At 41.2% G+C, this 15,257-nt stretch overlaps 1 protein-coding gene across 1 annotated transcript in view; it reads right to left on the bottom strand.

Annotated features, from left to right (window-relative positions):
• The window catches only part of LOC115045676 (dedicator of cytokinesis protein 3-like), a 39,062-nt gene that overhangs the window by 17,529 nt on the left and 6,276 nt on the right, over nt 1-15,257 (bottom strand). Inside the window, exons 5-17 of the mRNA XM_029505462.1 lie at nt 14,141-14,237; nt 12,416-12,564; nt 8,827-8,911; nt 7,489-7,530; nt 5,770-5,924; nt 5,574-5,655; nt 5,415-5,475; nt 5,170-5,317; nt 4,066-4,154; nt 2,995-3,120; nt 1,166-1,290; nt 849-1,011; nt 593-699 (exon numbers count right to left, since the gene is read on the bottom strand). Coding sequence (XP_029361322.1) covers nt 593-699; nt 849-1,011; nt 1,166-1,290; nt 2,995-3,120; nt 4,066-4,154; nt 5,170-5,317; nt 5,415-5,475; nt 5,574-5,655; nt 5,770-5,924; nt 7,489-7,530; nt 8,827-8,911; nt 12,416-12,564; nt 14,141-14,237 — 1,429 coding nt within the window. The remainder of the gene's footprint in view (nt 1-592; nt 700-848; nt 1,012-1,165; nt 1,291-2,994; nt 3,121-4,065; nt 4,155-5,169; nt 5,318-5,414; nt 5,476-5,573; nt 5,656-5,769; nt 5,925-7,488; nt 7,531-8,826; nt 8,912-12,415; nt 12,565-14,140; nt 14,238-15,257) is intronic.

Here is a 15,257-nt window from a genome sequence, read left to right as displayed (position 1 = left end):
ATATAATGCTAATATTAAAATGACTAAAATGAATCCTGATATTAATATGATTATTATTATTATTATTATTGGTGCACTAGAAGCCAGGATACTTTCAGATGAAAAAGACATATCCAGGTTTCAAAACTGCACTCAATTTCCTCGTAAACATCACATAAATAACATATGATAGTGCTATTCTTTGAAATGATATGATAATTTGCCTCCTCTTAGAACTGATCACTCTAGACAAAGAGCATAAAAGACATGAAGCTGGTTTATTTATGTAACAGCTTTAATAGGCCATGGTTATTTTGGACTCATTCGAGGCCTAAAAGCGAGGTTAAACGAGAAAAGGTTGGCCTTAGCCTGTGGACAAAACACCTGGTATGGCACTGTTAGATCAGTCATCCTGGGCTGGCACCCCCCACAGTGGCTACATTTTTTCATGCTGTCAAAAGTCAACGCAAACTGACAACATGCGATGAAGCACATTCCTCCAACAATAGAAACAACCCACCACAGCTAGGCCATCTAAAAGCCATCGTCTGAAGGTGCCGAGTTTTTGTGCCCCATATATTCAGGGCATCGCATGTGTTAAACCTGCTCATACCTTGTACACATACAGCTCATGGCTCTCATCTGACAGCGTGGTCCCGTCTTCTCTCATCAGAGGAGTGAAGGCAAAACCAAACAGCTTTTTCTCTCCTTTGTCCTTCGCTGAAAGAAGGCACATCATGATATCATGATACATACTGTGTACGACCTCTGCACAAACCACACTCTTGTGGCTCTGAGTATGATCCAATATGTCCTAATAAACTTGTGTACTAAGGTATAACTGCCACTTTGCTGCATTACTGACTCACTGGAGCAGTGTCTGAACTCAAAACGCAGGTGGGATCCTCTGAAACGATCAATGGGAATGGGCAGCTTGACCATCTCACTCCAACGAGGGCTGTTGTTGTGGTAAAGGACAAAGGAGCGATATTCACTGGTGTTGGGCTCCCCACTGCCCAAACTGATGCAGTCCTGAGGAGAAAAGAAACTACAGCTGTCAAGACTCATTTTAATGACATAAGCAGTAAAACAGACGTATGTGTGAATGGGATGGGAGGAATATTATACTCATCATGACTCAGCCATTGATGGCGTGAATAATATTGAATGCAAGTATGTTTCATACTTTGAGTGAGTCCCCATCTGCGTAGAGTACGTAGAGTGTGACTTCGATGTTTTTCTGGACACTCTTGCCACCCCTCTCAAACTCTCCCCGCTCAAGGGTCAGATACAGGTCATTGCGTGTGTCCCCTTAAATAATCAAACAGGGAAAATTATTTAGTTTAGATAGAACTCACCGAATCCCCAACAACTGTCCAGTGTGACTCTGACAATATTTGCTAAATTGGTGGAAGACTATTCTGACACATTATGTCATGAGCAGCTTCCCCGAGGTCAAATTTGACCAAAAACAGCAAGACGTTTTATAAATACCCAGATTATGATTACGAACATGCTTCCTCCTCGGCGATGTTAATAAGTATGTGACAGCCTCGGCTCTACAGATGAACTGCCAGTGGTCAACATAAATTAAGATGCCGTGCAGACTAAGATGTGGACCACATGTCGTTGTTCTTGTCAAAGAGGAATGACCCCGCTGTAAAACACCACGGCTCATGACTGCCTCTGCACCTTTTGTGAGGTCAGCGTTTAACGGAATAAATATCAGTGACAACAGTAGAGGAAGATATTGCAGTTATTTATAAAATCAGATTATAGTTATTTATATCCACGTCATTTCCTTGGGGACAGATGAGTCAGAGGGAGTGATATTGGGCAGTATTTCAGGCTAAGAGGAGAGGAGAGGATCACACATACTCATCACACACAAAGCAGAGCAATGTTAGCTGATGAAATATACCGAAATAAACAGACACATCTCCCTTTCTTTCTCTTTATCTTTGAAGACCTCTCCTCTTTATATTTTATGCAGCATCAGACCCAAATGTTGATCTCAGGACTCAGAAAGTTTTTCCGCAATGTCACAGATATTCAGATCTTTTAGCTCATGCAGAAATAACCTTCACTAAAAACTAATGTGACAATTTAATGAGAACCCATCAAAAGTTAAAATCCTACAATCAAAGTAACAGTATCTAAACAAAAATATTAATATAGAAGAAAGAATGCCACTGTGTGTGATACAACATATATGGCATGACAGAATTTTTAATAATGATGCATCAATGTGAATTCTTTCTTCTTTTTTTTGCTGGATTTGTAAATTGCTGACTTGTTTAACCTCTTTGGGCCTGAAACTGTTGGGAGGGATTTATAACATATAACACCTTGTTTCAACAACAAATCAATGGCGACGGTTTTACATTACGCAGGCACTCATTACAAAAGTTTCGGAAGAAGCTGTTTAATCTTTGGAAAATATTTTATTTTATGATCTGAAACATAATCTGAAAAGTCATAAAAAACAATAGCTGCACTCTGGAACAGTAAAAAAAGTACAGTTTCATGTCAGTTTCTCTGGATTTAGTTGATTTTAAATTAGCAATACAATACAATGGAAATATCGTAATGATAAAGAATTAGAAATCAATTCAGCAGCTCCTCCAGTGCCTAGGCAAGTAAGTTTCGGTTAACCGGTGATCCTAAATTGCCAGCAGGTGTGACGGTCAGTGTGAATGTTGTTTGTCTCTGTATTTCAGCCCCATGACAAAACTGTTTATATTCTGTGAAACCAACTTATATTTGACAATATTCTCATGACCCACAGTTTTCTCTTCTCTCATACTTTCTCACAATATTCCCTGCTTTTTTCACCTACTCAGTGTTTCACCCCCATCGTTGAGCTTTTTTCCCCTCATCTGTCTCCTCTGAAACCTGGTCCGTTCATTTGAGTGTCTTTCTTTCCTCCAAGTCATCTGGCCTCTGCCCTATGTACTGCCCCAGACTCTCTATGTCCCCTTTACCTGCCCGCTCCAATGCTCTCTGACTCCTTACCTGGCAGGATGACATCTGGGAAACCCAGTTTGCGTGTGAGTGCCAAAGCCCTGTTGAACACAGCCTGGTTCTCCCGTCTGATCTGCTCCAGTTCGCCCCGTAGCAGCTGCAGGGATATGATGAGGCCTTGGGGGCAGGAGGGGGTGGGCATGTGAGTGTGCGTGCGTGTGTGTGCGTTGCGGGGGGTTAAGAAAGAAAAAGCGGGAACAGAAAGGGAGATAGGAAAAGGGAGGGACATGATTCAGTATGTGGGGGAAGAGAAGACAGACGAGAGTGGAAGGAGAGAAGTGATCAGAGCAAACAGAGGGCGGGAAGAGAAATGGTGTTGTGGAATTGCACAAAGAAGCAAACAGAAATATGGGTACAGCACAAATCTAGTGACAGTTTTTTGGGGGACATGCGTCATAATTTAAATTGTGGCTGGCTCATAAGAAGAGAAGTAATAGGGAATTGAAAAAGTTGAGCGTTAAAGCGGGCTCAGTTTTCTTTTTTACTTTCATTAGAAAGATTGTTTACTAACAAAGATATCACCCAACTCTTTATCTAAGACACTGGTTGAACTTTTTAGCTTCAAAATATTTTCTCCTTGAGGTGATTTTTATCGTACTGACAAAGGTCAGCAATGTAGCTGCAATCATTTACAATGAGAGCTGACTGTAATTGACCATAAGTGTTAATAGTAGACTCATTTACAGATAAAATTGCTGTGAATTAGCGCCGTTCTGTGGATTAACCAGAGTAACTGGGATAAAGTTTTCAGAAGAAATACTGATGCAGAATTTTAAATGTAATGTTGCAAGGCACACAAAGTTGGATTTCTGAAAAACTAAGCGAAATACAAGCAAGGCTATTTACATGATAATTGCAAATCTTACTTTTCAGTGAATATATATACATTAGCATCTTTGTGACAGTGATCCCCCTCCTTCTTCCTGCGAGCTGCGTTGGATAAAAGCATGAGCAACTAACGTTGACTGCCTTTGACTTTTTTGTCTCCATATTCTCATTAGAGGGAAAAAAAAGGTAAAAACCTAATACGGTACATTGGATCTGCTGAGACAACATATTTACCATAATTGGTACTTGGAGCTGAGTACTTGGTGTTGGACTTCCGGATGATGTTCTCGTGTATCTGGTACCACTCGTTCTCGTTATTACATCTGGAGAGAGAAGACAAGTAGGGACATCAACAATGCACCCATTAATGGGTCCAAATGGAGGGATCAGGTCTGTGTGCATGGGGACGATATTAACAGCATGTGTCCTAGAGCCGTTTCCTCCTGGAGAAAAGGTAGCAGCAGGGGGAGGTGCTATCAAGCAGCACATTAGCCCAAATGCACAGCACACTAAGCAAACCTGACAGCCAGCTCTCTACCAGCCTTTTTCATTACTGTGGGCCCATAGGCCCCTGGGAAAAGCATGGGGAACTGCACTGACTGGAGCGATATAGGAGTCGACAGTTTGGAGGCAGCTCAGCACTGAATCACTGCTTGCTTTTTAAATGGAAGAGCCTCAGCGCCTTAGTCCAGAAAACCAATAAAAATGACAGCCCTGTATTCCAGAAATCTTTATTTTCACACTGAGCTGTATCGTTATCCTGGAAATACCACATAGGAAAAAAAAGCCACATAACTGGATCACAAAGTGTATGAGTGACCTCTGACCCAGATCGGATGCAGAGAAGGAAACAGTCGACGCAAGGAGACATTGTCGCTGTTGAATGACAGGAGAAAATGCTGAGCTCGCAATTTTCCTTTGTCCTCTAACTTTAGTCAATCATCCATATGTCATCTCTCTCAGTGCCTTCCCCTCTCCCTCCCTGTGTTTCAGTCCTCCAGCGGCTCGGCTGGTGCACAGGTGTGTCTCTTTGTGCCGAAGCCTGACAGAAACAGCCAAGTCACCTATCGCAGGCCCAGTGTGAGGAGCCATTGATTTTTACCTCATTATCATTCTGGTTGTAAACACTGAAGCACCTGGTTATCATGCATGACATTTGCAGAACATTTACACGTTCCCACCCCACTACATAGACTGGATTTCCAAAAGTACAGGACTCCTGCAACTACCAAGTGTGAAGAGAAGTGTGTGTCTATGATAATGCAAATTTTTCACTTGAAAATAAAAGGAAAATTTCAAATACAGAACAACATAAGAGAGATGAGCTTCTATACTCACGTATAAACTTTAAGCACAAAGTCCTTCTCCTCTTTGAGGTCTGTGATGGTGTGGAAAACATCACTCATGGCAAGTACGGCACAACCGTAAGGTCGTCTGTACTGCACATGAGGAGGGCCCTTCTTTGAGTCGTTCAGCAGCATACGACCTAGACACATAAAAGAAAAGAGGCACTATTTATTTCAAAAATCTCTCTCATTAAATATGAAGAATATACAGTAGTTGGACACTAATTATTTTCTTACCAGTTCTTATGACATGTGCAACAATGTACAGGTCTCTCTTCAAGTCTTTACTGCTCAGGTCCTGAGGAGAAATAGGAAGCCAGGAGAAACGTCAGTATACTGGCGTAACAGCGAAATACATAATATTTTTGTTCATTAGGAGAAGTTGGAAACTGTTACCGTGAAGAGAGCACACAGGCGATCAATCTTCTCTGGATTCTTTGGTCCTCCATTTTTGTTCAGTTTCACCATAAACTTCTCACTGCAAAGACAGCCACAGGTTCAGTCAGTCTGTGTGTGTGTGTGTGTTTGTATTCAGTACACACTGCAGGATCATTCAGAGCTGTTATGTGTTCAGTGAGATTCCTCCATGTACCTGATCTGTTTGGCCTCGCGGGTGTCATACAGAGAAAAGAAGACATCTGCATCCTCGCTGATGCTGTTATAAGTAAAGCTCTTCAGATTGATGAAGAGATGGTGTGACACGGGGACACGGCAACCGTCACCATGGCGCTGTCTCATGCTGTCACCCTGGGAACGAGGAAAATAGTGACCGCTAACAAGACAAACAAGGCCAAGTAACTGTCATTGTGTACACAGATAAGCCTATTGAATGGATCAATGGCAATAATGGATCGGTTGAATAATTCACTAATATATGCTCTATGGCTCTGTTTATCTTGTCGTAATTATATACTATTTACAGTGGTCCTACAGGGAGGCATTCAAATGAGAAATTATTGAAAACTGCAGCTGTTGTGGGTCTCTATGTGTCATGAGAAGCAGCAGAGAGGGGTACAAAGTGCTGTTCACCTAAAGATGCATTTCTGAAAATAAACGTGTTGTTTCGGGTGCCAATTAAATAAATATTTTGACAATTTAGGAAATAAATATAATGATCTTAGCGTGACTTAGAATTGCATTTGCAGACTTGCAATTTCTAGAATAAATTTGCATCTAGGCTTCACATTTGTACTGAACAAATTTGCACATACTGTACAAACAGTCTTTTCATTTTAGAAAGTGTAACTATTCCTTTAATTAGATTCAACAACGGGCTGTTGTTTTGGTTAGCCCCCCCCCAACATTGCTCATGAGTGTGGTTTACAGATGCTGAGGAAACAGTCTTGGATGTTTTTAAAATTTTGTGCTTCTGGCAGCATCGGTTCGACGCCAACCCGTGGACCTGTGCTGCATGTCAGTCTGCTCTCTCTCTGCGTTTAAAAAAAATAATACTTTTAAAAATTTTTTGCCTTCATTAATTCCTAAAGCTGCATTTAATAGGACCGTATCTGGGGACAAATAGTTGTCATCATTATTGTATTGTGATGTTACCTATGTGTCAGAAAAACTTGTGAATATAAGAGGTGCTCTGAGTTGCTGAATACTGTATAGAAATATGATATGAAGGCTAAAGATAAAACTGAACTTTATCTGCGAACATTACCATCTATTCTAGATTTATGAAAAATCATTCAGGTGATGGAGAAGTTAGATGACTAATACACTGAACGCTTCATCTTTTATCAAGGGGCAATATTTTTGTGCCGCTATTTGCCTACTACTGCTTGATGGCTCTCTCTCAGAAAGAGTATGTTTAATTTAGCCTCTACGGTTGATCTACTCCAATCAATTATGTCCGAAATTTCACAGAGAAAATATGACATGCCCTGATTGAGCCACAGCATAAGAGGAAGTTAAACTACTGTTCCAATACCAATTAAATCCAGAAGACACCTTTATATCTAGTGCCCTATAATACTATTTGCACATACATTTGGGCATATGTAGGCCCAGTGGGAATCATTCATCACATCCTGGAAGCGTTAGTGTGAACATGGTAGTGACGCAAAATCATTTGATATTAATATCTAGGGATTTTAACCCAGCGAGTTCATGCCCTTGTTGTAACTAAAGAAATCCCGAGATGGCCAGGATTAGTAAAGAGTCTGACGGTGATCGTCAGAGTACACTGACCTCAGGGTGAGGTTGTGATACAAACTGGGAAAAAAAAAAAAATGAGAGCAGATGAGGCAACCACAGTGAGAAAGGTTGTGATGACTTCATAAACAAATAGGTTCGTAAACACTTGTACCTGATTTGTGCTTTGCTGACCACAGTGTCTGCTGGATACATGCTGGAAAAGAGGAAGGTTCAAAGGAAAGATGTCACATTAATCGCCCCATTCATTACAGCGTTGAACTCATTTACCTTACAGCAGCTTCAGACACATGACACCTGAGCTACGCCTCCGATTAAACCTCACATCTGACAAAACCTCACCTACGTACATTGCAGAGAGGCTACACTACTGTTTCTACAGCGCTAAAAGAATCCCACGAGGCAAAACGTGAGCATGTGGGAGAGGGGAGCACAAAGCCAGCATCACCCACACACACCTCGCTGCTCAGCAGCCTGAAAGAACTCGTCTACTCCCCTACCTGAAGAGTTGCCAAGGCCTTATGCCCTGCCAAAAACAAGCTCACTTTCATCGGCAGAGTCAGGAGGCTTTTTGGCAAAGAATGTCCACACTGTTGTTACTGGACAGAGCATTTAGTGCACATACATCCTGCATGAAAAGCTGAGAAACATGGCAATGGGATAACAGGAAGCTGCAGGGCAGTTGGAAAGTGTTTTGATCAGCATATGGAGCCACAAGAAGTAACCAGAAAGGATCTCCCTCCTAGATAACTCTCTCCAGCAGTATTACATTAGATTTCATAACATCTGTGCTGTAATTGCATAGTGCTAAAATTAGATTTGCTTCGGAAAGTCTCCTCTCGCTTTCTGTACAGGTTTGGAAGTCCCACGTCGCTACAGCCAAAATGCATTTCAGACATTTATTATTTATGAACATAGATCTCTGGTCTGGTTGGTGGTTAACAGAGACTAAGCCTAAAATATGTAATTTATTTTTTTTTTAAATAACAGTAAATAATTCATTTGTATGTATTTTCCTGTTGCCTCACTTGGGCCTGTCACTTTACTTTATGTCTGCATCACTAGCTTGCAAACACACGTGAGAATCAAATGAATGCATAAAAAGAGACACACTCAACACAGCAGAAAGATAAGCATAAAGAACAAGTCATGTGAGGCAGTTCCAGCTGACTTGTACTCTATGAGTCACCCTCTTATGGATGATTTGATAATCGGTAGATTCACACATCCCTACACATCCAACAACACGTTCTTATATGCAAAAGCAGACTGTGTGATTCTACAACGTGTGCACAACAGCTTATACTTTGTAAAGACAGTGCCATTTGAGTCATGGCTACAGATATTGGGTATGCATGGTGTAGGGTCCAAATTATTGTATTTTCATCATCCAAAGATTACAAATTCACCTCATTCATTGCATCCATTTAATAATTCAGAGATTAATTTTGCACAGCACACACTGGTACAAGAATAACACCACCCAACCTACCAGTTTGTATAGCTCCGATACGCTGATCTGATCTGGATCCACCATTTCAAACTCTTTTCTGGGAACAAGGTCTAGGCCAAGGTGCCTGGTGAGAGAGGGATTTGTGTTGATGACAGTCAAAACACTGCCACATTACAGCTTTCACAAAGGGCTTCCCAAATGTTGCTCTACACGCAGACCAGTCACTGAAATCTTGGTGGTCTGTCTAACTTGAAGTTTGTTTCATTTTATTCAATTCAGTCATCTAATCAGTAATCCCCAAAGTAATAAAATACTCAAACTATCATTAATTGAAAATATTTAGTAGATTTACTCAAGTACTTTGCTTTGTTATAACTCTGCCGTATGTTATCTGAATCTTTCTTGTACATGCAGTTTCATCGTTTGAGTACACTTCAGTTGAAAATGCTACACTTTTCCTCAAATACATTTACTTTCAATGAAACATAAAAAAAAACCTCATAGTCAAAAGCTATGAATGCTTAGTAACTCCTAAACAGCATTAGAAGTAACTAAGCATAGCTTCACCATAACCAGCTACGACTTTATAACCCCAGTTATGAATTGATATATTCTTTCAATAATCAATAATGTATACATGTAGCACAAAGCAATTGGGTCGCAAATAAATATATTAGGTACATTATTTCCCTCTAAATGTAGAGGAGTAAAAATACGAAGTGGCAAAAGTTAAAGTTTAATTTCTATTTAAAATGTACAAACCGTGGGATGTAGTAGATCGCCATAAGCTAGGGGTTTGATGTATTAGTGACTCTGAATGAAATATTCAAAGACAAGAATCCATTTTTCATGGCAACATCATCACATCCAGAGGACAATTTTAGAGTTGTCTAGGACATGGTTTTATTCAAACTCCTTTGTAAGACAAATTTGGCATCTGTGGAAATGCTTCAATTGTACAGTCGAAAGAAGAATGAACAGTGCTGGAGTTTAAACTGACAAACCCATAACAGTGCGGGAACAGAAAGGTGATGTACAGTAATGGTGTGAATATGCTTTGCTTACTCATGTCCCACTGCTGTATACCAATATTTTGACACTAAACTGTGCATCGGGGTGGATAGTAACAAAGTAAATTTACTTGAGTACCATACCTAAGTACAGGTTTTGAGTATCTGTACTTTGGGGGATACTTTGACTTCACTCCACTACATTTGAAGGAGAAATATTTTACTTTTTACTCCACCATATTTCTATTGATGCTCTCCTTACTCACTACTGTTGAGCTTACATCAGCTGATGACTCGTGTTCAAGACGAAACATAACTGTGAAATGGAGGAAGAAATGGAGGAAGAAACAACTATCGCCTGGTCCGCGCATGCGCGCCACAGGCTTAGATTCGACAAGGAATGGGCCTTTCTGCCGCATGTCCTCAGTGTAGAAATTAGTTATTCGTTCACGACTCATAACTATGGGTCTTCGGGTCTTTTGTTCATTATTCACGTGGTTACGGTAACATGGCCAATGTGGCTCATGAGATATTGTGCTAAAGCACCTGGTTAACATCCACACAGCTCCACTTCAGGGGATCAGGAAAGAGAGCCGACTTCGACTCTTCGGGTCCTGAGTCTCTCGTTCACTTGAGCCATGGCCGCTGCGCAGTGTTGCCGGCCTGAGCATTCCGCTTTAAGCAGGTGGCATTGCGGGTAATGTCGTGTTGTGTGTACGCTTGCAGAGAAGCTTGTATGTCCCTCTCTCCGGTGAATGGTGTGAGAAGTAACGCCAGCTATGGCCACTGTAGTCTTTACAGTCAGTGTTATGGAACTCAACTCTGCAGCCAGAAAAGTACCACGTTTTAATGTTGGAAGGAAGAAAAGAGCTGAATAAAGCCGGTCCATGTGTTCAACTACTGCGCCTCTCCTCTTAGCCCGGACTGCTAGTTGCCATGGTTACCAGCGTCAACGAGCCAAAGAGACTTAGCTAGCTAAAGTGCGACTCTAACTCACTCATTCTCGCCTTCATCTCTGTCATCATCCTGCATCTATGACAAGAAGTACTGTCGTAAAAGGAGGCAGAGGAGGAACACAGGACAGTCTATTCATCAAGGTGAACAGCAGAGACAGCACGAGGTAACACACAGCACAACATCCACAGACCTCCACGGACTTGACCCCCAGACTCCCCGGAGTTTAGACTGAGTTTACTGTGTCCATATAATATATGTTTTGTGACTGACTGCTGCTGGATATGAAGCAGCAACCACTAATACTTCAAACTGCAGTTTTCTGCCTCTTTCCTGATCCCCTAAAGTGGAACTGTGTGGATATTAGCCAGCTGTCGTAGCACAGTATCTGATGTGGCACAACTACATACATTTCAATATACTTCCCCATTGCTGGGCTGATTTTGTGTTTGCAAACCTTATCTTATCTTATCTTATCTGTTTGTCTGTTATGTTGGGAAGTAAACCCTTGAGCAGCACAGTGGCATAGTGGATAAGCGCTGGTGCTGGTTCGATTCCCGGCCTGGGCAGCAGAACATGTCTAGGTTAAGTGTTGTAAATGTACAATACAAGCCAAAAGTTTGGACACACCTTCTCATTCAATTTAATAGGAAAGTGAGTCCAAACTTTTGGCCTGTGGTGACTCGAGCGAGTAAACATTAGACCAGACCCCTCCAGAGACTAGAGACCTGACCGGATCCCTCCACTGACCGGACCCCGACCCACAGACTAGAGACTAGACCAGATCCTCCGATTCTTGTTGGGCCTCTTTATCTGAAGATATTTTTGAGCTATATATGTGTGTAGCAGAATCGCATCAGTATTTCCTGATTTTATATATATATATATATATATATATATATATATATATATACTTTTACTAAAGTAATTTTTTAAGCTAATGCTTTTTTAGTATCTGTACTTTTACTCATGTAGTGAAGTTGTGTACTCTTTCCACCTCTGCTGTGCATCCTTGAATTATGAAGTACGAAGTACCAAGTATTACGTACCACAAGTTTTACTGTGACATCAAATCACTACAACTTTCAGGTCAGTGTGCACCGCAGAGCAATGACAAGCATCTTCACCACAACACTATCTTAGACCAGGTTTTAGATTAAAGCATATTTTTCAAACACACAAATTTTGATAAATAAAGTGATCTAGCTCAAAGTGATTTTACGCATATGTTTCAATGCGAAATTGTGCAGTGACTCTTAAATTCTACTGACAGATGGGCCCCCCACATAAAGCTTTTCCTCAGTCGAGCTGAAGCCCTCACATCTTTATCTCTGTTATGGATGTCTGTCATTAGTTGGTTGGATCGAGTTTGAAACTGGCAACAGTAAGAATACAGCTTTACAGTTCCTCCTGGGGGATGTGCATTGACTTTAAGCTGCTTGAAATTCACTCATCTGCTAAATGACCTTAAAATTACATCATGGAAGATGCTATTATGAACCCACTCACCCAGTACGGTAGATCTCTTCAGTGCCAAGGAAATGTCTTCTTTGGTGGCCAACAGTTAAAACCAAATGCTTTTTGTGTGTTTCTTCTTTAAATTATTATTTTTATGAAGCCTTCATTCCCCTCAATAAAATGCATTATGCATAAGAGTCACTCACTCGTTGCCCCAGTCAAGCCGTACGGTGATGTGTCGCTTGATCTCACGAGTCTGGTCCTGGGCGAGATGACCCTGGATCAGCTGCCGACGCAGGTCGATGAGCTCGTTCATCACATGACGGAGCTTGTGGAACAGATCCACTTTGTGTTTCTGTTAAACAAGCCAAAAAACACTGTGTGGATATGTGATCTTCTACTGCAGCATTTTAATTAGACTATCAATGAAACTCATCCCAGATTTTGTCTTATGCCATCTGTGATATTAAATGCCTGTAAAGAAAATAATGAAAAAATGTTGATCTATGTCAAAGTCAATCTGTGACGCCAGAATCTGCTGATTTGTGTGATATGAAGCTATAGTATGTTAAGGACAAAATATTTCTCTTACCACTGCGATTCAAGCCCTGCAGTTTTGTTAAATAAACATAACAAGTCCTACAAGTCTGTCCTGACCTCCTGATGGTAATGTATTTCTTTTTTCTTTTCTCTTTTTATTATTATTATTATTATTATTATGTATTTCGTCATCATTTCTCTTGGGCCAGGACACAAAAATACTTTTAATTCAGACGTTCTCTGTTCTGCCTGATGGTGGGAAAAGCCCACATTACCACCCAGGTTTGTTTACATAAATGGAAAGATTAAGCGCCACCACAATATCCATGTAAATTTAATGAGGATAAACAGTCCATTTTCACGAAGGCTGGGTGCTGCTGAAAAACAAAGGTTTTTGTCAGGGTTGATGAGCCCTTTTGGACGACTATTCTGCAGGACTAATTATGTACATTATAACAGATACACAGTTATGCTTAGGCCATTGCTCCCTGAAGTGGCGCCATGAATTCTAATTGGCAACAATAAGGTGAAATGTATTAACATCTAGTCAGAGCTACATCCTGTTATTATGGGCGCAACTGTGGCAACATGGCCCATATCACACAGGGGGTGAGCACCAAAACAAGCACTGTTAAATCAGCCCTTCACATTAGTCGAGCTTCAGAGGAAATTACATCACCACATCAATGCCTCGGGCACCTTAGTTGCTCAGAGCATGAGCAGTCCTCAGTGAGAGGTTATGTAAAAACTTGCTGCCAGCTCTGCAATGTATCCACTCTACTCCAAACCTAAAGTCCTACCAACCACTTCTGCCAGCCCCCTTGACACTTAGCAGGAATAAGGATGCTTTAGATTTCCAGTAATCACTTCTGCCCGGTAAGTAAAGGCTGACTGAAGGTGGTGGATCTTAAGATGAGGCAGAAAGTATGAGAGGCAGGCCAAGCTCAACCAATGGTCGAAATAACACAGCATGAAATTGCATATGACAGGTTTGTAGACCATTATCTGTGTCCAACCACCATTTCTGCTCCTACATAGATAGTACATGAAAATGTAGGGTGACAGTCAGAACGACATGCTATGGGGGAAATATCTAAAGGAGATGTCACTGTCGGTTAGGGATATGTATCAGACTATTTACCACTTTTTACTAGTTATACCAAATGTTGAATTTGGTACAGCAGCAAAAAACACACTAGAAAAGCCTTAGTCCATCAAATCCCCTCAGAAGGACACCAATGCAGTGGCAATGGACGTGATTTCTTTTTGCTAAATTAGTTTTTCTTCCAACTCCCTCAGATGTCTTCCTAATATTCCATCTTACCTCATGTTTATTGCTCAGTATTTTGCTTCAGTGTGAGTGAGATGTACAGCAATATAATGCTACTGACCACATAGAGCTGCTTCCACAATACACCCCATTCCTGCAGTGTGGAGGTGGTCTCTGTGATAATAGGGTCCTCCAGGGGCACCACTGTCTCGCACAGCCTGCAGGAAAACAAAGAAAACAAAACACAAGCATTAATGTGAGCATACACAATGATACGTATGAAAATGTCAGGGTTGAATGGTGATGTATGATTTCCAGTCTTGGTGGATAGAAAAATGCATGCATGCATGTCATTGCTTCAAAGACGTCTTTTTTATTTTAGTGTCTAGCAAGTGTAAAATTATAATGTTTTGGTATGTCCAACAGCAGATAGAAATGCTGCTGGTGCTCTCCAGTAAAAATATTTGTCCCTCATGTGTGACCACATTCATGAGGAAACGTTAAACCAAAGGTTAGATCCCCTGTGACATGTTGCACTTTGTTCACTAAACTCTGACCTGTGCGGCCAAGAAACTTTGAAACTGCATCCTTGCTTTTGCAACACGGGAAATGACTCCATTACACAATGAATCAGGGTGACTGTGTCTGTGGTGGGGATACTTTAGGAAAACTACAAAGATGCAGTAGGTGTGTCACCTCATTAACTCCATGAGACAGCAAAGCAGAATCCCCAAAGTGCAACTCCCGGAGCGACAGAGTATGATAATGTCAATTTCCAAGTCTCACTTTTAATTGTTTCAGTGCAAACGAGAGTGCTCCTGCTATGTGCTAAGTCAACTGGAGGCGGGCAATATAACAGTAGTAAACTTCCAGTCCGCACTGAGAGTACAGGCTGAGAAAGAGCTCTGCCGCTTGTCTCCATCTTTGGCATCATTTGGCCCTTTACAGCCATTAACAATTGTTGTGCAAGAAACTGCAGATGACCAGTCTGTGTGTGTGTGTGTTCAGCAGCTGTCAGGTGGTAATTCTCTTGAAGATTAGACTGTCATAAATTAGTGGTGAGGTGAAATTAGGCGCCAATGGAGGGAGGAATAGTGATGCCCTGACGTTGATCAGTTGATGAATCTGTATCTCGTGCTCTCTGAAATGAGTGACAGGGAGCTCCTGACCTGTGCAGAATAGACAACATTGGGTTTTTTCTTCTTGGCCATGGCTCATTCATCTTAAAATATTTCTTC

Source organism: Echeneis naucrates, chromosome 7 (genome assembly GCF_900963305.1).
Source record: "Echeneis naucrates chromosome 7, fEcheNa1.1, whole genome shotgun sequence".
NCBI classification, from domain to species: domain Eukaryota; kingdom Metazoa; phylum Chordata; class Actinopteri; order Carangiformes; family Echeneidae; genus Echeneis; species Echeneis naucrates.
The sequence above is the reverse complement of the archived record's forward strand: the minus strand, read 5'-3'. Positions and strand labels throughout refer to the sequence as shown.